Here is a 23,393-nt window from a genome sequence, read left to right as displayed (position 1 = left end):
TCTCTTGGTTTTCTGTCCTCACGGCCAAGCGGAGCTCGAGCTGAGCTGCAGCAGGCGATGTTTTTACCAGCAGTCAGTGTGACACTCCCTGGGCAGCCCTTTACCCAGTGCCTGCGCGATGTATTTGCCCTAATCCCTCTCGGCATTGAACAAACGCAGCTCCCTCAGCCCTGCTCAGCCATCTTTCCCACACCTCCCACGAGTCGCCGGGCACCCTCCAGCTCCTCAGTGTCCTTTGCAAAGCGAGGGGGCTGCAACCGGGACTCGATGTGGGGCATAAAAACAATCGTATGAAATCAGGACTACTTCCAGGCAGCACTTTCCGCCTCAGCCGCTGCTGGGGCCAGCCTGAGCTCCCCGCCCTGCTCCCGCCCTCAGCGGCCGGAGCCGCCCCTTCCCGCCGGGCAGCCGGCCGGGGTGGGGAGCGGGTGCGTGAGGGCAGCGGGGGGGGGAAAAGTAGCTCCCGGAGCCCGTCCCTGAGGGCTGTGAGCAGGGAGGAAGGGCAGAGCAGCTCCTGAGCCCGTCCCTGAGGGCTGTGAGCAGGGAGGAAGGGCAGAGCAGCTCCCGGGGCCCGTGTGGGGCCGGGGGGCAGCGGGCCGTGAGGGGGCAGCTGAGGGGGAGCACGGCATGGGTGTGGGGAGGTGTCGGCCGTGCAGCTGCTGGAGCGGGGATAGAGAGAGCCACGGAGCTGCTCCAGGGCTGGAGCTCTTCTGGAGCCAGGCTGGGAGAGCTGGGAATGTTCACCTGGAGAGGAGAAGGATCCACGGAGGCCTCTGAACTCCTTCCAGTGCCTAAAGGGGCTCCGGGAGAGCTGGAGAGGGACTGGGGACAAGGGCTGGAGGGACAGGACACAGGGAATGGCTTCCCACTGCCAGAGGGCAGGGAGAGATGGAATATTGGGAAGGAATTCCTGGCTGTGAGGGTGGTGAGGGTTTTCCAGAGAAGCTGTGGCTGCCCCTGGATCCCTGGCAGTGTCCAAGGCCAGGCTGGACAGGGCTTGGAGCAGCCTGGGACAGTGGAAGGTTTCTTCCCACTATCTCATCTAAACCTACTCTCTTCCCCTTTGAACTCATTCCTGCTTGTCCTGTCACTACGTGATCTTGTAAATAGTCTTATGTCATCTTTCCTGTAAGTTCCCTTCAGGTACTGGAAGGGAAAACTTTGTCTTTTTTTTTTTTTTTTAATGAATGATTTTGTCCATGTATTACTGTAATCCACTACAGGTTTGACAGGAATGCTGCTCAGATTCATGGCTAATGCTCAGTGCTAATTGTTACTGTGCACTTACCCTGTGGATCTGAACGTGTGCTGCTCTCATCAGCAGGCAATACCTGCTTTGAAGGGTATTGCCTCTATCACGAGTTGTGATTTTACCCACCTGTTGTGACTGAATCAGGTGTGATCTGAGCTGTAACAGCACTCTGTATATCCCTTGTTGCTATAAGAAACCCAGTCGTTCTCCCTGTGGATTTGACCTTGTTTTTGTTTCATTTTCAGTGCTGCCCCATGGCGACTTCCGTGGCAGAGAGCTCTGGGAGCCATGGAAAGGAGCTGGAGTTGAGCCAGAGTTACAGCAGCTCTCCTTTGGACTATTCAGGAGACACCTTTGAGTCCTTTAGTGAGGAGGAGGAGGAGAAGAGCAAAGCACCTGGATCATGGTGTTCCACAGAGGATTTGGAGAAGTCAGCTGTGTCAGAGGCCTTGGAAAGCACATCATCCTTGGCAGGCCAAAGTCATGCAGGTATGCAGAGCTTCCCCTGCTTGAGGCCTGTGTTTCACAGCTTCAGTCAGTGCAGTGGGGACTTGAATAAGCAAAAATAAAGGTGGAAATTGCATCCAGTGTGTTTGCTGTGCAAAGCAGCAGAACCTCTATGTGCTGAGCAGATCCCTGCTCCCCACCCACTGGATTTCCCAGTGGCTGCACGCAGAAGGACTTGGCTGTGGAAATCCTTCCTGAGTGCTCTTGTGGTTTTGAAGGTCTTTGAAAGCATTTTAACAAACAATTCTGCAAGCTGCTTTGACTGAGTATGTATGAAAAGTAGCTGGGCCAGGAAATAATTATTCCAAGGGATATTTCCAGGATTTTAAATACTGAAGAGGGTGGGGTAGGAGCTTAGAGCTGCATCAGATGGAGGATAAAGCAGTAGGACATCACCTAAATGCCCTGTTAGGTTTTTTTTCTCTCTGTGAGGTTCTCTGTCATTCCTCTGTGTTCTTCTCTTCTCCAAGTTTGGTCCAATAAGTATTTGGAGTATTTGAAGAGATGAATAACTTTTAAATCTCTTTTTAGTTTGGGAGCTTGCAGTATACATGAACATTGTAGCTTTAAAGGTTAGCTGCAACACTTCCAATATATTTTAAAAGTAGCATTAGCAAGATATATTTTAATGTCAGGTAGCTGTAACTGTTGCAATCTGAATTTACTCAGTTGAGCTTGATTAGCTGGACATAGCAATATGTGATTAACCTTGTCTGTAGTTCCAGTGGGAAGCTGTTTCTTTCCCTACTACAGACAACTCCAGTAGAGATGTCCCTCCTGTCCCCCATCTGTCCAACATTTTACTAGGGTTTTTCCTGCTCTGCAGTAATACCCAGCACTGTTATCATTAGGAATGTTTTTAAAGTACTGTCTAGGCCTGAAATCCCAACCATGGAGTCCAGACTTTGCTGTCAGACACATAGCCATGCATGTAAATCCTGTTTTCCATACCACAGAATCCAGTGTTAGAATCATTGCTTCAAAAATCTGAGTAAGGAGGTGATCATTGTCTTGGTGGCAATTCATGATCAGTGTCTGATAGATTTAAGTTTTGCTTAAAATTTTTGTATTTCTACACATTATACATTTTATTACTCCTTTTTTTTTCTTTTCTTTTTTTTTTTCTTTTGAGATACAGCGATATTCTTTAAGTTACTGCATGTCTAATGATTGAAATCCTCATTTGTGGCATCCAGGAATCCATGCTAGGAGGAATCCTTGCTGTGTGCATAGAGGTTTCTTTAATAAGTGTTACCGCTTTTTATCTTTGCAAGGTTAATGTTTCATAAAATCATGGAGTCTTCTGAATGCTCTGAGGCAAATGAGGAACTAGGGAATAACTCATAGAGAATTTCTTCTGGAAATGGATTGCTTTCAGTGATATATATCTCACTGAGAACAGCCTATAGAAATAATGAACCCCCCAGAAGGCCTGTCCTGCTGGTGTCCCTGGAGGGGACATTCATTCCTTCTCTAAGCCCTCAGAATTTGCAGTTAGTCCCCTAAAACAGAGTAGAGAAGTCAGGTGCTCCTTTGAACTGAGGCCATTCATTTTCATCTTGCTTTCAGTGGCTTCTCAGGCCTCGGAAGTTCTTTGTGTTTTCACATCTTTGTGGTTTCCTCAGTCCCTGCAGAACTGGAGTTCAGAATATTCAGAATATTCTGAACTGGGAGAGACCCACAAGGACCATCAAGCCCATCTGTAACAAACTGGAGAGCATGGAGCTGACAGAATTTTTATTCCCTCTGTGCTACGTTATTTTCCCTTTGGATCAATATCCTGAGAGAGCTCCCAAGAGCACTTGAGCAGCCACAAATGAGGAACCTGTGCAGGGCTGGAAAGAAGTGATGGGGCTGCAGCAGGGAGGAGGCACAGGGGGTTAAGTTGGCATTACAGATCCAATTGGATGTGCCAGCAGCTCTCATTTTCTCAGGGAATCCCATGTTGTGGTTCAGGGGATGATTAGAAAAGAGCAGTGTGAGGTATTTTGTGGGACAGGAGCTGAAATCCTTGGCCTCATCTGTGTATTCCTGTGGCTCAGGGTTTCTTTTCCCTCAGCAGGGAAAACTGGCACATTCAAGTTAAAGATTATTTGCCTCTCACTTCACTTTCCTCCCAATGTATGTTCAAAGTTGCCTTTTTTCCTTGCAGAGGAGGAGTCTGAAGCAGTGGATTCTGCAGCTGTGGAAAGAGATGTCATGGGAAAATGGATTGATGCCATGGGAAAATGGCTTGATCTGGAAAATAAAGAAACTGAGATTGAGCCAGACAAATCTACCATCAAAACTCCTGCTGGTGAGTTTGGTAACTTGAGCAGAGGTTACAATTATTTCTTTTGGAGAGAGGTGTAAAGTTGACTTAACCTAATAGCCTGTGTATAAAATTTAAGCCAGTTAATTAGTCTGGCGTAATTAGCCAAGTAATTAAGTACAAACTTTCTCTTTTATACTTTCTTGGAGAGCAGTTTGTCTCCCATAACACACATGACTTTGATGCTCCTCATGAGTGACATTATCCTGGTGATCCATTACCACTAAATCTGGGAAGGTACATTAAAAATTTTTACATTTTCAATTTAATTGTAATCCTCACATTTTTACTGGACTGTTCAGTTTTTGTTTTTTTTTTTCTCTCCAGCTGTATAAGTACTAGGAAATTTGGGGATTTTCCCCTCCAATATAAATATTACTTAAGAATTTATTGTGTGAAATGTTTTTTCCCCCTTGTTAATCAACTGTGTTGGTTCTTGAGTTCCTTGTTTGTCCTGTTTTAGTTCCTTTCCCAAGCTGAGGGAGGCAGCAGGGCACCAGTTTTGGCAAGAACAATGGAGCAGCTTTAACCAAATAATGATGGAGTGTAGGGAGGAGGAGGAGGAGAGGGAAAGGAGGAAGGAAGGATCCATTTCCATGTACTGGTTATGCAAGGAACTGTGAGAGCAGATGGTGGGATGCAAGTCCTGCTAAAGTCTGTCAAAAAATGGGTCAGAGATGCTATTTTTAATTAAGAAAAAAGAGCAAGGAAGCTGTAATTGAGCAAAAAATAATGGAAGCAGACGGGGAATCTTCCTCAATGTGTATGTTCATGGAAAGTGAGCAAACTTGGAGTTTTGTAGGTCACTGTAAGACTGATTAACCAGGAGATCCTCCTGCCTGGGCACTTCATGGCCTGGAATTTGTGTCCAAGCATCCTCAAACCACCCATGTATCCTAGAAAAGCAAGACCTGAGGTCATTCCTAGGCTATTCTTAATTGCAAAGCTCCTTCCCCACAGCGGTGAGTCAATGTTGTGGGTTCCTGACTCATCTCCTGCATTCCTCTGTTCCTGCAGTCAGTGAAAGGCACTCTGTGTGCAGCAGCTCATCTGTAGTAGGGAGGCTTCTCCTGGCCTGCTTCTCCAAGATAATCTTCCTAAAATACATCAGAATCCTGTGACTGATTCATGGAGATATTGAAAGGGACCTGATGAGTTCAGAGTCACTGAATGAATGATGAACCACAGCTGAAGGTTGAGGATGTTTTCCATCTCTGCAGGGTTTTCCCTTGAATGTTGCACTTGAAGGATTTTGTTCATAGAATCACTTCCAGATTTTTGTAGTTCTGCACAGGGGGATATTGTGCCTTTGCTTGATGGATGTTGATGGCAGGGAGAGTCAGTGGTCACTGAGGCTTGAGCAGCAGGTTCTGTTCCATTATCTTGAGCTGCTGTTTGCAGACCTGGGTTGTCTCCTGCCTGTCCTGTCACTTGTCACTGTGGCAGCCAAGCCCTGCTCAGGTGCTTCCAGCCATGAGCAATATGAAGAGCACAAAATGTAGTTCATGCTTATCTTTCTTTGATGCAAACACAGTACCCACATGGCTGATAAGTTATCCCAATCATAATTAGCCATGCACTGCATTTTTTATTGCAGAATATTATCTTACCAAAAAATAAGCACAGCAGCTTTTGTGTACTGATAGCTAAAAATGCTTCTCTTGGACTTAGTGCTTGGTAGCCCCAAACTTTGTTTTACTTTAGCAAATTGGAGATTTTTTTTTTTAATATGCAGTAGATGAGCTCACCTAGGGCTGGATTGCTGCACGGTGAGTCCCCTCAGAACACTCAGCTCAGTGAATCATGTGTGCACTGAGCACACAGGGTACTCTGACTTAGGGTTTGTTTTATTGTCTGAAGACTTCCTTTCTCATCTTACTACTAACAGAGTTATTAATTACTAATGGGATGGGGGAGAAGAAGGTTCTGGTTTGCCTATGGGAACACCCTGGAATGGGATTTTTATTTTTCCTGCTTTTCTTTGTGGGCTGAAAGAAGAAAAACTGAAATGCTGGCCTCAGGAGAAGTGAGAAATGTTTGTCATAGTTGTCTTTGTCCCTCCACCCCATTGAGGTAGCACGAGCTGTTATTAGGCAAATACATCACAACATGACTATAAAGTCTCAGTTCCATAGAGATTATTTCATGTTAGTCATCTTGAAAATGCACTCAGGAAACTGCAGTTCTTCAACTTGGCTGTATCTGAAAACTCAAGTGGGGCTTTTTAACCCCCTGACTGGTGTTGTATTCACAGGTTGCCTCTCTCCTTTGTAATGTGTCTGCATTAAATGCTTTGCCTGTTTATTTTTCTGCACTGTTAGCGCTGCGCTGTTCCTGCCAGAAGTGAGAGCTTTAGTTGTTAATATGTGTTATTTGGAGGCAAAGAGATGTCTGAGCAGCATCAGCCTGTGGCTGAAGTACAGTCCAGGCACTATTTCCTGTTTAATTATTATTGTTATTATGACACTGGTGTCAAGCTAAAAGTAAAAAAAGGCCCTGAGATTGCAGACTTCTCTTCTGATTCTGCAGTAAAATGGAATTAATGTAGGTTAGATGTGAGAATTCCAACCAGCATGGATTCTACAAGGATGTTCTTGATGTCTGCTCACCAATGTTGCTGCAAACTGAGGAGATGCTGTGCTGACCACAGAACTCTCCATGTCCTGGGTATTGCCACGGTGTGGGCAGCAGGGCATGGGGGATTCTGTCCCTCTGCCCCACTCAGGTGAGACCTGCAGAGCTGCCCCAGCCCTGGGGAGTGGCACAGGGAGGATGTGGAGCTGCTGGAGAGAGAGGAGGCCAGAGGAGGCCATGGAGCTGCTCCAGGGCTGGAGCTCCTCTGGAGCCAGGCTGGGAGAGCTGGGAATGTTCCCCTGGAGAGGAGAAGGATCCAGGGAGAGCTCAGAGCTCCTGCCAGGGCCTAGAGGGGATCCAGGAGAGCTGGAGAGGGACTGGACAAGGGCTGGAGGGACAGGACCCAGGGAATGGCTTCCCACTGCCAGAGGGCAGGGAGAGATGGGATATTGGGAAGGAATTCCTTGCTGGGAGGGTGGGCAGGCCCTGGCACAGAGTGCCCAGAGAAGCTGTGGCTGCCCCTGGATCCCTGGCAGTGTCCAAGGCCAGGCTGGACAGGGCTTGGAGCAATCTGGGACAGTAGAAGGTGTCCCTGCCATGCCTGTGGTAGGGGTGGCACTGGATGAACTTGAAGGTCCTTCCAACCCAAGTCATTCTGTGACTCTGATGATTTACTGTGTTAGAGGAGTTTTACTCACTTTAAATTCCTATTTATGATAAATAACCTGATATTTCAGCCTGTTTCCCTCAGTTCTGTGTTACCTGCAGGGGTCTTTCACATGCTCTTTGCTGGTCAGGCTGTCAGCAGGTTCATCTGAACTTTAAAATCAGTTTAGATAATTATGAAGATGTTATCTGCAGCTGCAGAGGTAAAATCTTTCTGAAGAGCAGTTTTTGATTATTGCCTTACACAGTTCTCTCTTTTGACTTTCTGTCTTCCTAAAATTGAGTGTCTGTAGAGCATAATAACAACAAAATGCCTGCCAATTTTCCCATTAAATCAATGTCAGACATCAAAGGAAAAGGAAGCTCCTAAAGACTTCCCTCTTTTCCTCCCTCCTCGTGGATTTCAAATGTCACACTTGAGGCTGGAGTTGTACACAGAAAGCAGAACCTATGTAGGTCACTGAGTTCCAACCCCCCTCAGCAGGGTTTGGAATGTAGACATGGGGATTAGCTTATCTCTCCTGGGCTTCAGGAATCACAGCAGCTCCTTGGTGCACTTTTGTGGGGCTTTACTTCCTAAATATTCCATGTTTTGTGCCCTTCCTGCTGTGGGAGACGTGGCTCTGGTTGGTGCCTGTGCTGGTGTCACTTTGGCTGCTCTTGTCACCTGTTCTGCCTTACTCCTCTCCAAAGAAGAGAGGGAGCACTGGATTTGGGGCAGCCAAACGTCAGGAAAATACCCTTCTGGAGCACTCATTGGCACTGGCAGGGATTCTCTGCACTGACCTTCAAATCTGTCCCCAGATTTGGGGACATCTCCATCTCACAGATGCAGAAGGAGCATTCCAGCATGTCTGGATCACACATGGAAAGGAGGGAACATATGAGAGACATGCAATAAACCCAAGCATCAAAGCAAGAGCTGAGATCCCCTGGACAGGTGAACCTCCCACAGCTGGGGGGAAACCTGAACCTAGACATAGTTCAGTTAAAAGACAAACTTTTCTCACAGTTTTTGTTCTCGTTTCAGTAAAATTCTAGTCCTTGTTCCCTAATTTATATTCTTGCTGAGATTCCTGTTAAACAGGAGTTAATATGGAGAAGTAACTTCAGCACTGAGTCGTGCAGTGAGGTTTAAAAATTGCTGTTCCCTTTGCCAGTGTTTCTTCTGATGTCTGTAGGTGCAGATGAGCAGATGGGTGGGTGTGTGGCAGCACAGGATTTATGCATTATTAGAAACCAATTCTTAACAAAATTGCACTTGTGGATGTCAGAAGAACCTTAAGTGAATTAATCAGACTAGTATTAAACTGTCACTAAATGCTCAGTGGACCTGATGTGTTTTACTTCTCCCTTTGAGTACTCAAATGCTTTTGTTCTGGGATTTTTTTTCCCCCCCTCACAATGATAACTTTTTAATCTTTTTATTCATTCTATGTTCAGCATAAATGAATAGGCCAGGAATATTTTAATCAGTGTGATTAAAGCCAGTAGTGGCACATGGTTTCCTCTCTTTTACAGGATTCTACATTGAAATTGTAAGGAAAATCACCAGATGACTGAACTGGTGGTTTCCACTCACATATTTATGATGCTTTCCCAGAACTTCTTTTTTTCCATTAAATTTCATTTTAAGGTATTGCTAATTCTTATATATCTGTCAAGAAATTGTCACTATGTCTTTGCTTTTAATCATTTTGAGACATCATTTTCTTAGGAGGATTAAATTGCTCTGTGGTGCTCAATTCTGAACTGTAATAGTTGCACTTAAACACATTTTTCACGTTGTCCACAAAGGAACAGAATTCCTGCTTTGCTTGCTTTTAACTATGGATCCTCATATCCTTTATAAACATTGGATTTCTGCAGAAATGCTCCGTTTCTTTGCAGAATTCCACTGTATTTCATGTTCTCAGGACTGAATTAATCTCCGAGAATTTAGGAGAATTTTTATGTTCACATTGCTGAGTATTTTAAGGATTGGTGTTGTGGTTATGCCAAGATATCCCATGGGACTGAAATGCCAAGGCACTGCTTGTCAGACAAGAAACCTGCAGTGCCTGTCTGGGAAAAATAAAACTGAGTTTAATCCTGCAAAACCAGCCAGTGTTGGAGAGGTTGTTTAAATGAGACAATCCAACTTTGCAGCAGTAGTTGGTGTGAGAATCCTTGGAGTTAACTGGCCACACCTCTGGAGGCATCACCTGCCTGAATCTGGGCTGGCAGGGGGAGATCTGGCAATAAAGGGAGAAGTTGCTCTCCTTGATGAAGCACTGAGAGCTCTGCTATCTCCCATCTCCCAGAGTTCTGTTCTGTGCTGATGCTCAGGAAATGCTGCATTGATTGTGCTCTCAGCCTGTGCAAAATCTGCCCAAAAGCCCTGAATGAAGTTGTAAATCCATCCTAACCCACCCATCTGAAGTCTAATCTCTATTTTATTTATTTTTACGTGCCACTGGGACAGATAAGAGAAGATGAAAGAGAGAAGGATATTTTTTAAACAAGATCTTATAAAGAATTTAGGAAATGATTGTTGAAGCTTTAGAGGAAAAGTATTTTCTAATGTAATTGCATTTCCTCCAAAAAAAATTGCCTATCTGTAGGTTGTGGAATAGATTGGAGGTGTTTCCAGAGTGACTTCAGTGGACACTGCCTGTAATTTTTCTTGCAAATTGCTCCTTGGAGTTATTGATGAAGAGTTCTCATGAAATATTAATTAATTTTGGTTTAGCAAGTTGCAGTTTCAGGTAGGGAGATGCTAAATCTGTATTATTGACAGTCAGTTTATTTAATGTCATACTATTTAACTGCTTGCTTTGCTAATCTGTTTATCCTGCATCATTAACCAGTCTAAGCCTTTTGTCTTTTTATTTCCTCCCGTATTTGGAACCTTTTTTTAGAGCCATTTATTGTGCAAGATCCTACAGTTCCCATCCCCATTTGTATTTAAATTCTGCTGTTGCTGCAGTCAGGGCCTGACACTGGCGTTGGGTTTTCTGTGGATAACACGAGGTCACCCAGATAAAGAGCAGCAATTCTTCTTTCCCTGACACAGGAATTGATGCTCTTGTCCTGTTGATTTATGCCTGGCAGAAATTCCTGAATTATCCCCTGAAGAACTGGATGCTCTGAGCTCTTTTTGCACCACGAAGATCAGCAGGATGCAGCAGGAGCAGGCAGAGAGTGGGAAGTGCAGGAAGCTGCAGCGTGGAGTCACAGCGAGGCAAACTGAGGCAGGAGATGTGAGCTGTGTGGTTCCTGCTGGGCTGATGAACAGGATCCTGCTAGAAAACACCAGGGAGACTGTCAAACAGGTACTGCAGGGGCAGAAATGGACATTGTCCCAAACTTCTGGGAGAACCATGGGAGAGAAAAGCTGGACTATCAGGATCGAGTCAAGCAGACCTTACTGGTGCCAGGCTGACTCTGAAAGAGATTCTGGGTTGATAACTCAATGTTTATCTTTCTCATTTCTCAGACACCACTGTAGAACTGTAGCTAGCAAATAATCATCATAAAATACTGTCTGGTGATAAAATACTGATTTGTCTGATTGAGCAAGGCTGGGATCATCAATTATTGCAGCCCACAAGAAGCCCTGGATTAGCTGACGAAAAAAGCCTTATTTTCTGGTTGTGTTTGCACCCATTATTTATCAAATTATTCTGCATGTTATTTGTTGTGAAGTCTTTGTGCCTCCAGGATTAGAAGAATTCCAAAGGCAAAATCTCCCCGTGCTCCCAGCTTTCTTAGGCATTAGGTAACATTAATAAAAGCAGCTCCAATAAAATCTTGGTGACCTTAGTCCCTGGTTAAGAAGCATCTGTGTTATCCACCCAATTCAAAGCACTTTTTTGGTCACCAGCCCAGTGTTTTTTTCCCACCACAGGATGGCCTTTCTGCCCCACCTCCTCCCCTCAGCCCTGCACAATAGTAATACTTTAAAGTCAGTTCTGCTGTGGTGATTATTTCAGGCTTCCAGTCTTTTAAAATTATGTTGACATTTCTGCATTTTTAAATTGCATTAATATTAAGCCACTTTCCAAATTCTGTAGAATTTTTATTTCCTTCTTGTTTGTCTTTCGTTGTGGGAATCCATTCCCTAAGAAAAGTAACTTGAACTGCTCTGTCTGCTTGGTTCTGTCTCTACCTGCACACAATAGCATTTTTATAGAGAAGTCCAGGGAAAGAACAGAGAAACTTGAGATGGGACTTTCCAGGCTTGATTCCCCTGCTTTTGTAGCAATTTAGTCTGTTTATGGAGCCAGATGGAATCTGTGTCAATTAAATCAGATAAAACTATTGATATTTCATAAAAGGACCAACACTGGGATTTGTGTAATGCTGTTAAATAAGCTTAAGATTTCATGGTGGATAAACCTGGGAATTACTGAGTAGCAGTGTTTATCTTAAAAACAGAACTGCAGCATTTGGGTTGGATTCTGGCTTACAGTTTATTTGCCCCTTCATTTATTTATAAAATTTATAAATATAATTTATAACCATAACCTCTCTGCTTGGTTTAAGGCCTTGCACACAGTCAGGATAGGAGAAGTTATAGATGATGGAATGATGACTATGAACTATTTTACAGCAGCCTAAAAAGTCAATTTTTGTCCTTAGACAGAACCTCTGTGTGTATTTTTATGGATTGTTCTCAAAGCTGCCACCTTGCTAGGTCTGACATTGCTCATGGCATCAAAACCTCTTCTTCCAGGCTACAGAAACTGAAATCCATGAGCCTTCAGCATGTCCTGACTGCCAGCAGAAGGAAGCAGAGCTGGCCAAGGTTGCCTTTCTCAGGCAGAAAAAGACTCTACTGGAAGCTGCTTTAATCCAAGAGAAATTGAAAGAACAGTTTCACTCCAGAGTAAGCAAATATTGTTAAAAAAAATTCATGCTACATTTTATAGGTGCTGTAACTAAAGAATCTGTAAAGGCAGATTCCCCCTGATTTATGGCAGTGAGAGCAGTGCAAGCCAAGATAGAATTTGGCTCCATATCATTCATAAAATGCTTGGGACCAACATTCTCAGCAAGTCAATTGAGCTTGCCTGATTTATGGAACCTGAAGGTCATTCCCAGGATGCCCTGGAATTGGTTTTGAGTCCCTTTTGATTATTTCCCCTCACCTTGTGTTCTGCTGGGCTGTCCCAGATGAAATGGCAACTAAAATGATGTGATAGGAGGTAACTGTGCCCATCCTGGCCTTCCTTGCTCACCCTTTGGCACAGGAATCTTGGAATAGGGCATTGCAATGTGTTGTGGAGGCTGAGGCCTTCTGGGCACACTGAGATTCCTTCTTGGAATTCCTGCCCCTGTCTGTGCCAGTGTCCCAAAGACTGCAGCTTTGTTGTTAGGAAGTGCCTCTGGAGCAGCTGGGTGGGCAGTGAAACGTACAGGATTCCTTGGATCTTCTGTGGCTGTTCTCAGGATGATCTCTCCTTCTTGGAAGGGGTCATTCTGAAGGCAGGTGCCTTCCTGAAGCTCCAGGATCTGTTGCCATGTGGATGAGCAGGGTGGGAGTTTCTGCTGCACTGTCGCTGTTGAGCAGCTAGCAGAGTAAAGAACCCAGTTCTCAGTGGCAAGAAGTAAAAGGCCTTTATTGTTTTGATTTCATCATATATATATAATTTTCAAAGGTCACCCAGATTGGTCAGTCAGAAACCTCCCCCTAGGCCTCATTGGCCAGGCCTGCACCATCCAGATCTCGGGACACTGTTTTTAATAACATCCAAACTTTGTCTTTATTTATAAAACACAAAAGGAATTCTCATGGGAAAAACCTGTGCTAGCCACACTGTACCACACATTGCTCTTTTCCCTAAGAATTCCAGTCTCCAGAGTTTTGACCCTCACTCACTTCACACCTTAGAGTTGAGAATTTCAGTCTCAAGTGAAGCTTCACTTTGTTTTTCCCTCTGTTTACCCTGAAAGGCCAGCTGGTTTTCCCTGTCCCTCCTTAGGGAAGAATCCTGCTTTATGGGGCAGATCACTGGCCATGCTGTCAGACAGAATATTTAAACAGGATCCTTTGAAATCCACCAAATGGTGTGATGAGTGCTGCCCACCTGGCTGGGTTTGAGGGACTGCATGTGTAATACAGGTCTTGAGAAATTACAGAAATACAAACCCAAGTCATTCCATGTTTCCTTTCTATTCCAGGACATGCTTACACTCCTAGGAGAAGCACTCAGAAGCTTTCCCAAACCTTCAGAGGATCCCAGGGACTCATGGCAAAGACTGAAGGGTCAGGAAATGTAAAAGCTGAAAGTAAACATAACTCCAGTGGGTAAAGAACTGGGAGAGCCTCCAGTGAGCTCCAAATTATGGATCTGAGCTGCTCTGGCAGTGATGGATTGGCTGCTGGTTTAATATTCCTGCAGGTGGAACCAGAGCTGCCTGTCTGGGGTGTGAGTCAACTTTCTCCTTCCTCAATGCAAATGTTGCAATGTATTGTTATCCATCTCCGTAAGTTTTTCAAATTCCAGGAGCCAAGAGTTTCTATTATTAATCTGGCAAGCCATAAGTATTGTTTTTTGTGGGGTTGCTGTGGGATTGCAGAGCAGCTCACAGCTGCTTCCATCCATAAGGAAAATAAATGATTCCGTTTTGCAGGGCAGGGAGGTGTAATTACTGCATTTCAGCTCAATCTTTGCCCACTGTCTCATGGTAAATTGAAAGTGAGAGCCCCAGGTGGAGGACAAAAAGCAAAGTTAACTATAGAAAGCAGTAAAATGAAATGCAGTATTTATAGAAGGGAAATAATGAGGCTATAACAGAAATTAATCAGCAGGACTGGGAATGCCAACGGGACGAGAAAGGATAATAAATTAATCATGGAATCTATATAGGATTGGTGCCTAGGAGAAAAAAACAACAGAGATTAAAACTGGAATAAGAATGTTAGGGAAATACTTTGGAATTTGTTGTAATTTTCTGTAATTTTTCAAGATGACAGACTCGGTGTTGTTCAAAGACTGAATCTGGGGTTCAGTATGCATCCAAATAAAACGGAATTATGCTGGGAATCTCTAAGTTAGACAATGAAATCATCCTCACTGTGCCTCCAAAGCCTTGTGCTGCTCTGTGGGCACCTCTGCAGCCCCCTTGGTGATCTGAGCTGACAGCAGGGCTTGTGGCCTTGGGTGAGTCAGGAAGGGACTCTGCTCAGTCTCCCATTTCCTGATTTCTGGGCATTCAGCTCTCTGGACATCTCGGAGGAATATCCCTATCTATGAACTCACAGTGAAGTTTTGTTACAAAGCAGAGAGGATTAAATCTCACTGTTGTATTTCATTCTCCCATTTGGGACAATACTCACTGTTGAAGTGGAGTTTGTATTTTGTATCCACAAGGTTGTTCCCTCCATGTACTCTGTATTGTTTATAAGAATCCTTGAGGGCTGTTTAGCCTCTTGTTCTCACTGGCAAACCTGAAGGGAAATGCTGGGATATAAACAAAAGTGTTAGCAAAGTTCTACCTTTTGGTGCTTAAAATCTCCTGTGAGTGATTTCCCTGGGAGCTGATCCTGAGTAGGTCAAGCCCCAGGTGGAAACACAGCCAGCCCTGAGTTATTCAGTGCTGGTTGTCCTTGCTGCTCCTTCTGGTTTCTTGCAAACAGCTTTAATAATCCCTCAAAAATCCTCCCCTAAAACATTCCCTTTGGAATTGTCACTGCAGATCACCTGCATAATGAATAAACTCTGCTTGTTCCTTCCTGTTACTCTGGAATGCTTGGGAATGTTTAAATCCCTTAAATCTCCTGCCTTCTAGTCTCTTTGGAGATACTCCACCTCCGTTCCTTACTTGTTTTGGTCTGCACTGCCTGGTGCTCTGAGCCTTTGGAAGTCTCCACAATCTGCAAACACTGGGAAAGACACCCAGAATTCCATGTGGAGCCTTGGAAGAGCTGTCAGGTGTACAAGAGGTGATCAGGAACTGAATCCTTTGAAAATGTCATGTTGTAGTACAGATTTCAGCCCTTACAAACCCACAAAAAGGGACTTCCAGGACTCTTAGGAAATAATCTGTACATGTTGATATTTTTGTTTTCAGAACAGAAGCTTGCTAGAGCTACTGAAACATTTCCTTGCAGCTCCTGTCAAGCCTTTATGTAAATCCTGAACTGCAAGTTATTTGGGTTATGTGTCTGACAAGATTTGTCTGTAGAACAGCATCCTGCTCACACACAGAGACTGCACAGCTCTTGTTTGTTTGCATGAATGTTACAAAGAGAACTCAGGTAACTCCTCAGGAAAATCAAAGCACATTTTGCTGATGGCTGTTGGATGTGTTTTCCTGCTGCTCACTACAGTTGTTTCATTCTTCTATCAGCAATGACTCTGAGATCTGAGTGTTTTTCCTTAGCAGCTCTTAGGGATGTAAAATGGAATGAATGGTCTGAGACCCTAAATAATTTATTTTCTAATCCTGCAGTTTTTGAGGCTAGAGATCCAAAACTCTGACAGAGAGGATTTGGGAAAGAGGGTAGATCATGTATCTTCCTTTTTCCCCTTCCAGGAGCTCCTCCTTCCAGCAGCAGATTTTTCTTTTGATCCAAAGAAACTCCAAAAATCTGATCAAGGAATATTGATTCATCTGCTGTCTGGTTTGTGCTTGCTGGGGCATAAAAGGAGCACGGTGGCTCAACAGGGATTCCTATGGAAAAGCAGCTGTGGCTGTGAAACAAATCAATCTGCCTCTTCAAAGTGCTCTAGAGCTTTGGCTTTGTGGCTTCCATGGCACACAGAGTTGTGTGTTTAATCTTCTGAAGGACTGCTGCTGTGTGGAGTGCATTGCTCTGAACTCTGCTCATAGAGGTTTCTCCTATCTCGGTTGTTTTATGCTCTATATGTTGATAACCACGTTTGTGGTGTTGGATTTTATAACTGATCCTTTGGATAAACTTACATTCCTCAAATTATCCTGAAAATCAGTTTCCCATGGACTGCAGCACTGTAGTTTTCACTTTGATTTGCTCCAGCTTTCTTTATAAAAAATAACCTGCATTCCAGGCTCACTCATTCCTTAGTCTCCTCTCTATCCATCTCTTGGGCCATGGGACTTTGGATCTCTGTGATAAACTTCCATCTCCATCCCAGCAGGCTGCTAGCACAGCTCTGAGTAGGAATGAAGCTTTAGTGTCATTAACTTCCCTGGATATGAGCTGGGAACAAAGACAAACATTCAGAAATGAACTGCTCTGCTGGAAGGTGTCTGTGCCCCTGCCAAGGGGGTGGCACTGGATGAGCTTTAAGGTCCCTTCCAACCCAAACCATTCCATGATTCTGGGATATCTGAATTAGGATTTCCAGGAAAATCTGAGGAAATCTGTTGTGGCCCCACTGGTCCATTGCAGGATCACAGAAGAGTCTGAGTTGGAAGAGATCTTCTAAAGGCCACCTAACCCACCCCTGCCAAGGGCAGGGACATCTTCCACCATCCCAGGCTGCTCCCAGCCCTGTCCAACCTCGCCTTGGACACTTCTAGGGATGCAGGGGCAGCTTCTCTGGGCAGCCTGTGCCAGGGCCTCCCCACCCTCAGTGCAAAAACCTTCTTACATGTGATCTAAATCAACCCTCCTGCAGTTAAAACCATTTTCCCTTGTTCTGAGGGCACAGGGCCTGCTGAGAGCTTTGCTCCATCTTGCAGGCCCCATTCAAGTTCAGGAATGTTTCCCTGGAGCCCTCTTCTCCAGCCTGAACAATCCCAACTCTCTCAGTTTCTCCTCATGGGAGAGGTGCTCCAGCCCTCAGAGCATCTCTGTGGCCTCCTTACATTAATCTTGAACCTTTTCTCTCAAGTTACACTAAAATCTGAAATGCTTCACACTCCCCTGGGGTTCCTCACTGCCTCTTTAGAAATTCCCCTCATGGGTTGGTGTGTGGTGAGAAACAGTTTTTTTCAGTTTTATTTTTCACCAGAGCCATTTGGATGAGGTTCCAAGAAGAGCTGAATCCATTTACTCATATTGGGAACTTGACAAAAAATTTCAACTGTTGCCACTGAGGACAAGGTTTTGCTGCTGGAGGGGCTCATGTTCCCCTGTGGAATTGGAGCTGGCACAGCACCCAGCTCTTCCTCAGCAAAACCCTGAACTGAGTGAATTTGAGTTCCTTCAAACCATCCACATATCCTCCAGCAAGAGCTGCAGTGCTCCCAGCTCTATATTTTTCAAGCATTTTCAAATACTGCATTCCTCAAGCTGTAATTCTATTAGCATTGGATGTGATTTTCAGAGAGTGACTTTTCATTGTGGCCTCTCAGGAAGCCACTAGGTGTGTGCAGATCAGCTGTTCTGAACCCACTGTTTAAATGATGGCAAAACAGATATTAATCTGATAAACAGTACATTTGCATTGTTTTCATGTCTGGTTGTTAGGGGTTTTTTTCCCACAAGTGTTTTTGAAGATCTTTGGCTGCACTGGCAGCAGCAGGATGTGGATGGGAGCTGAGGGGGAGTGGATTCCTTCTGTCAGGGTCCTCCATCTTCCAGATTATCTAAAGAATTGATCAGATACTTAAAAAAACCAACATTTTCCAGCTTCTGGGCATGGATATTCACTGCTTATTTATTCATTTCTTTATTCTGTAATAAAATAGTACTGTTCTCACAGACTAGGCTGTATGATCCATAAATACCTTTGTAAAATAGATTTGTAGCATGTGACAGAATCCTTTAGAATATTCTGTGAAAATTCTCTTTTTTTGTTGATAGCACTTTCAGAACATTTACATCCTTCATCCTGACATTTTGAAAGAGAACATTTTTTGCCTACAGAGGTAAGTTTACAGCATCATCACAGTATTATAGCTTGTTTAAAAATACATACAGCAGGACTGGTAATTGCAAGCAAGCTATATACTTGAGCAGGGGGCTTGGTGGCAACTTCACAGGGTTTCTACTTTATAAAACAATGACATTTATTAATATTACATCCATCACTTGGTTAGAAAAGATTACTTAGATATGCTGCTCACAATAAATCTGTCATTTCTCTGTGACATCATAGTCCAGGCTATGAAAATAGAAACACGCCATGGTATGGGTGGTTTAAAATAATTAGATGCCTGATTTAAAAAAGGGTTTTAAACTGTCTCTTCTCTTGGGAAGTTGAGTTCCACTGATGCTGGATGTCCTTAATTCATTTGTGGGAAGGCCACAAGCACCTCTCACACCAGCCCTTGTGTGAAGGAAATATTGATTGAAATTTCCCACATGGAGCTGTTGCTGAAGACATGAGCAGTTCTTCAGGAACAGCCTGGCAGGGCCATCTGGGAGCTGATTTACTCCTGAGTCCAAGTGGATTTCAACACCTTCAGCCCATGATTAGATCAGTGCAGCACAGCTCCCCTGGTTTGGATCAGCTGAGCTGGTTTGTGGCAACCAGAATCTGCCTCTTTATTCCAGTGGATTTTTGAAAGAGTGAAAGCAACAGATTTAAATGTACTGTTCTAGTAATATAGAAAACTGGGGTTTGGGCTGGGATGGACCTTAAAGCTCATCCCATTCCACCCTTGTCATGCCAGGGACACCTTCCACTGTCCCAGGGTGCTCCAGCCTGGCCTTGGACACTTCAGGGATCCAGGGGCAGCCACAGCTTCTCTGGGCACTGCCACAGTTTGCCCAGAGAGGATTAAAATGACAGAAGAGATTAAAAATACATCATTGCATTGCTTTTACTTTGCACAAATGAGACTAAATGTATAAATATATATATATATATATGTATAATAAAGCTGTAGGAAATCTCCAAACTGCTTATAACTCTTAGAAATGAGATAAAACAAGGATGTATTTGCTTGGAAACTTCATAGTTGCCGTTCTTTCATGATTTTCGTTTTCAGGTAATTCAAGAGTACTTCGTGGTGGATCCTGGTTTTCTTTTTCTTTTATGAAACAAGTCCAGGTGTGCTTTGGCAAATGCTCTTTTCTTGGTCTCTCTGATACTCCTCTTGTGCTTTCTGCAGTCTTTTCCCTCTGAGTTTCCACTTGTGAAAGCAGTAGGTGATAAGGGAGGTCATTATCAAGGAGAAGAAGAGGACCAGCACGATGATCAGGGCGATGGTGGACGACAGGGATCCCTCCAGCTGCTCACTCTCAGTGTCTCTGGTTGAGTTCACATTGGCAAAGTTCTCATAGTCTGCTGAGGCCAAAAGTGCAGCTCCAGGAGCCTCCTTGAACTTGGGCCTCATTGGGACTGGGGAGCTGTTCTCCAGATTCTGAAGGAGCACAACTAGGACTCTCTTGTCACCTGGCTCATCCAGGAGCCACTTTTCCCCTCAGCCTCTGCAGGCATAGGTGAGGCTCAGCAGTGGGGTTTGGAGTCAGGGAGTGCAGGAACAGCAGCCTGTGGCACCAAGTTTCCAGCACAGGTCACCTTTATCCCAGCTGGAGAGGTCAGGTATGTGTTGCCTTCTTCTTCAAGGGACAGGGAAGGCTCAGCCAGCTGCCACTTTGGGATTCCTTGGGTTCTGCAAGAGATCATTGGAGAAAATCCAATCAATTTTCCAGTAACACTGTGGTGGCAGAGCTTGTCCTGGGGCTTAAAGCAAAGCAAGGACTGCAACAAGTCTACCTTTCTATCTTAGGAATTGTTTCAGTCAGAGGGGTTTTTTCTTTCCCCAAATATTCCCAGGAGAGAATGAAATCAAAGGTCCGTTTTGTGACCTTGGGCAGGCTTGGTTTTGGTGACATCACCCACATGAACAAAATCAGCTGGAAATAGGAACTGTCAGATAAATGAAGGAATTTAATTCCCCTCTTTGCTCTCAGACTGGGCTTGTCTGGAGAGGGTTTGGATTTGGGGTTTCAGTCCTCATTGGGTTGGAATTGGGGAGGTGTTCTCACTGCAAATCTGGGATCTGGAAAACAGGTCTGGGAATTGAGGAGGTTCCTCACTGATGGCAAATGTGGGATCTGGAGAAAGCACATGGGTAAAAAACCACCCAGGATTATTTAAAAGGTGAGCTCCCCTACAGGCACTGAGCTGTAAACTGTAAACCCTTTCACAATTCTGATGGAATATCGAAGACTTTTAAGTCTTTTCGCTTTGATAGGTGCTGTGTGTGACAAATCTTAAAAAATTTACTCGTCTGAGTAGTCTGAAGTGCAAAGCTGCTTTGCCCTCCCCCTTCCCTCCCCTGATCCAAATCCTAATTTGGAGTTAAACCTGAGGAACAAGGCTGCTCTGCTCCTGATTCCTGCTTCCAACGGGGACAGGAGGATTTGGCCCCGGGGCATTTCCCTTTGAGGAGCTGTAAATACGTTCAGGGCTGTTCATTTCAAATAACAGCTTGCTCCAAACCCCCTCCACCCTCCTCCCAAATGCTTGGAGGCCAAAATTAGGTTTGAGAGATCTTGAAGCACCATTGTGTGGAGATGCTCTGTTTGATAGGATGCAGTTCATCCTCTTTCTAGAAATGTGGGGTTCATCCCACTCAGGCTCACAGAGATCTGAGGGTCTCCTTTGCTAATTAACAGCACATTCTGATTAGTAATAGCCACTGTTTATATAGAGCAGCGTTCTGTTGATGCTAAAAGATGTAAATAACATTCTTGCCAGTTTGGAACAATATGTTCTCCGAGTCAGAAAGAAATGTGGATTTGCAAGAAAGTTTAGAGCTCAGATTTTGCTGTAGTTGAGGGAGAGCTGATGGAAAGCTCATTTCACAGAAGGGACCAAGTGCAACGTGGCTCATCTTTGATCAGCCTACAAGTGGCACTGCTGGCAAGTCATGGGTCAGGAGGGGATGACAACACACTAATTTAGTGCTCCTTGGGCACGTATTCAGCATCTTTCTCAAGTGGCCTGAAGAAAGAAACTGCCAGAAAAGCACTGGAGAAGCTGAGAAATGCCCCCTTGATTTCTGGAGCAGCCAAGTGCCCACCTCCCCCATGGAAGTGCAGGAGGGGGAATGTCCCAGCACTGAGAGAAATGTGATCTTGTCATACTTGCCTTAACCTGGATCTCATCTCATCTCATCTGCATCCACAGCCGTCAGCTTCCTGTGGGGAGAAGAAAACAGAAGAGAGCTGCAGTCAGAATGCCGCTGGTACTGCACTGCTCCAGGAGGGTGAGGGGATGGTGATTGGAACTCCCCCCATCAGTTCAGGGATGTGGATGTTCAAAACCAAAACAGGAATGCTTTCAAATCTTAAAACTGCAAAGCACTGCTGGTGATTCAGAGGCATTTGGGAGAAGGAAACTGCTTTTATGGACAAATCCCTTCAAAACAACCTCGGAGGGTCTGCTGGGGGCTCTGCTGTGAGCTCATGAGTGACTGTGACCAAACCATGGGGTGTCCATGCCCACTTCCCACTTCCACTGCTTCCTGACAGCAAGGAATGCTGCTTGCTGCTGCTCAGGGATGGACTGGGGAGCCAGGAGAGCAAAGGGTGAGAGACACCTCAAAAAGTGCCAGCCCTGGCTGGAGGCCCCAGCTCGTGTCTGACAGACAGGAGCAATGCCTGAAGCTGTCAGGGAGAAGCTTTTTCCTGGGAATCCACGTGGGTGGGTGTTGAGTGAAAGGGTGGTGGCAGAAGGGCTGCTGGGGTGAAGGAGTGGCTCCTGACACAACTCCAGCACGGAAAGGAGTCAGGCAGGGACAGCAGGGGTAGCTGTGCTGCCAGTAGAAACTCTCCAGGCTGGAGAAGGGGAGAGGAACCTGGTGAGGGTCAGGCCTTGGAATGATCACACCAGCTCACATCCCATCCACACAAATCTCACTGGCAACACATCCTCAGGAGGAGATTTCCCATTCAAATCCCCCAAAACATCTTCCTTGCCCATGCTCTGGTTGAATTCCAACAGCAGAGAGTCAATAATGCTGATACTGTTTGGTTGGCTTTGTGTGACTCACAAGTCTTCAGTGGCTTTGGCCTGAGCAGTGCAAACATTGCAATCAGGATCTCAGCTCTGGGCACATTTAATTCCCATTCAAATATATTAGAAAGATTCAGGTATTGACAAAAATAATGTGATGTTTTTGTCTGAAATTTTGATAGAATAAACTTTTTGTGCAAACGCATTAAAATATCGGTAAGCTGAATTACTTTTTAAAGCTTTTGATGAAATAATAATGTTTTACTTTGACACTTATATAAACTCAGGCTCTTGGTGTAATACATCCTTGCCTTGGGATGGACTTTTCTAACCTTTGTCTTTTTTAGCAAGTTATAAAGTAAAGCACAACTGAGTACAAGATGAGAACAAAATCTGCTCCTTGATTTGTAATATCCTTAGGACAGGCATTGTCTTCCCTTTTGTTCTCCAAGTTTGACCTCTGAGTACCTCAGAGAGAAATAGATTTTTGAGGGTTTTTTATAGTTTTTGGGGGTGGAAAGTAAGAGTGGGTTGGATGCAATTTCTATGTGAGGAACAAAGCAAATGGCAGTAAAAAACCGCAAGCAGTGTCTCAAGATTAATTCAGGTTATTGGCATCTGTCAAATACTGAATTGCTGGAGAGAGATAAGAATGTTCATCAACAGCTTTTTGATTTCCCTGAGATTCCTCCCTTTTATAAGGGCAAACCTTGCCTCTGTTTGCTAGACTTGGTAATAATGATGTTATCAGTGTTGTATTCAAGACTGAAATGATGATGTGCCTTGTATGCCTAAGAAAAAAAATAAATAACCAAGTCAAAATACCCTGTGGGAGATCAGACTTTAGTTTTATTGGATATGGTTTGGAGCTTTTATATTGTTAGGATAACTCTGTTTTTTATTTCAGTCAAAGGAAGGACTGAGTACAGTGAATGTCTGGAAATCTCCAGCTTTTTTGGAAGGATGAAGGGCAGGAATCACAGGAGAGCTGCTGCAGTTTCCTGGTTTCAATGGGAAGCTGATGGCACATCCCTGACCCTGGGGATAACTCCCATTTCCTGATGGTGTTGATTAAGAATGGCTGGTAAGGACATAAAGCCAGCAGCAATGAGAAAAAGGAACAACACTGCTCTCCAAGGAACACAACAACATCTTTCCAAAGGAAAGGTGACTGCCCTGAAACTCCAAACCTTGCCCTTGTGAGTTGATATAAAAAATCTCTTTGATAGCAGGAGAATCCTGGGTTCTGTCTTTG

At 44.5% G+C, this 23,393-nt stretch overlaps 1 protein-coding gene and 1 long non-coding RNA gene across 6 annotated transcripts in view; one reads left to right on the top strand and one right to left on the bottom strand.

Moving 5' to 3' along the window:
- The first annotated feature begins 286 nt into the window (after positions 1-286).
- On the top strand, positions 287-23,375 carry C4AH8orf48 (chromosome 4A C8orf48 homolog). Of its 5 annotated transcripts, XR_014852151.1 has the most exons (10): positions 287-428; positions 1,498-1,741; positions 3,912-4,055; positions 8,140-8,250; positions 10,404-10,624; positions 12,028-12,180; positions 13,476-13,560; positions 18,031-18,095; positions 21,311-21,389; positions 23,046-23,375. XR_014852151.1 is itself a non-coding variant. In XM_085060010.1 (9 exons), exons 1-8 carry the CDS (start codon positions 291-293, stop codon positions 18,060-18,062), a joined length of 1,128 nt encoding a protein of 375 aa, XP_084916136.1. In that variant the 5' UTR covers positions 287-290; the 3' UTR covers positions 18,063-18,095; positions 23,046-23,375. The 5 variants fall into 5 exon arrangements, 3 of the variants coding, with proteins under 3 accessions (XP_084916136.1, XP_084916137.1, XP_084916138.1); XM_085060010.1 differs by lacking the exon at positions 21,311-21,389; XR_014852152.1 differs by lacking the exons at positions 21,311-21,389; positions 23,046-23,375 and having other exon boundaries at positions 13,476-13,723; positions 18,031-18,864.
- Positions 17,858-23,393, bottom strand: part of LOC146437246 (uncharacterized) — a 103,368-nt gene continuing 97,832 nt past the window's right edge. Inside the window, exon 2 of the long non-coding RNA XR_014852157.1 lies at positions 17,858-18,874. This is a non-coding gene — a long non-coding RNA (uncharacterized LOC146437246). The remainder of the gene's footprint in view (positions 18,875-23,393) is intronic.

The sequence above is a fragment of the Lichenostomus cassidix genome, chromosome 4A (assembly GCF_008360975.1).
Source record: "Lichenostomus cassidix isolate B80296 chromosome 4A, HeHo_3.0, whole genome shotgun sequence".
Taxonomy (NCBI): domain Eukaryota; kingdom Metazoa; phylum Chordata; class Aves; order Passeriformes; family Meliphagidae; genus Lichenostomus; species Lichenostomus cassidix.
This window is presented reverse-complemented; position numbering and strand designations above follow the sequence as displayed.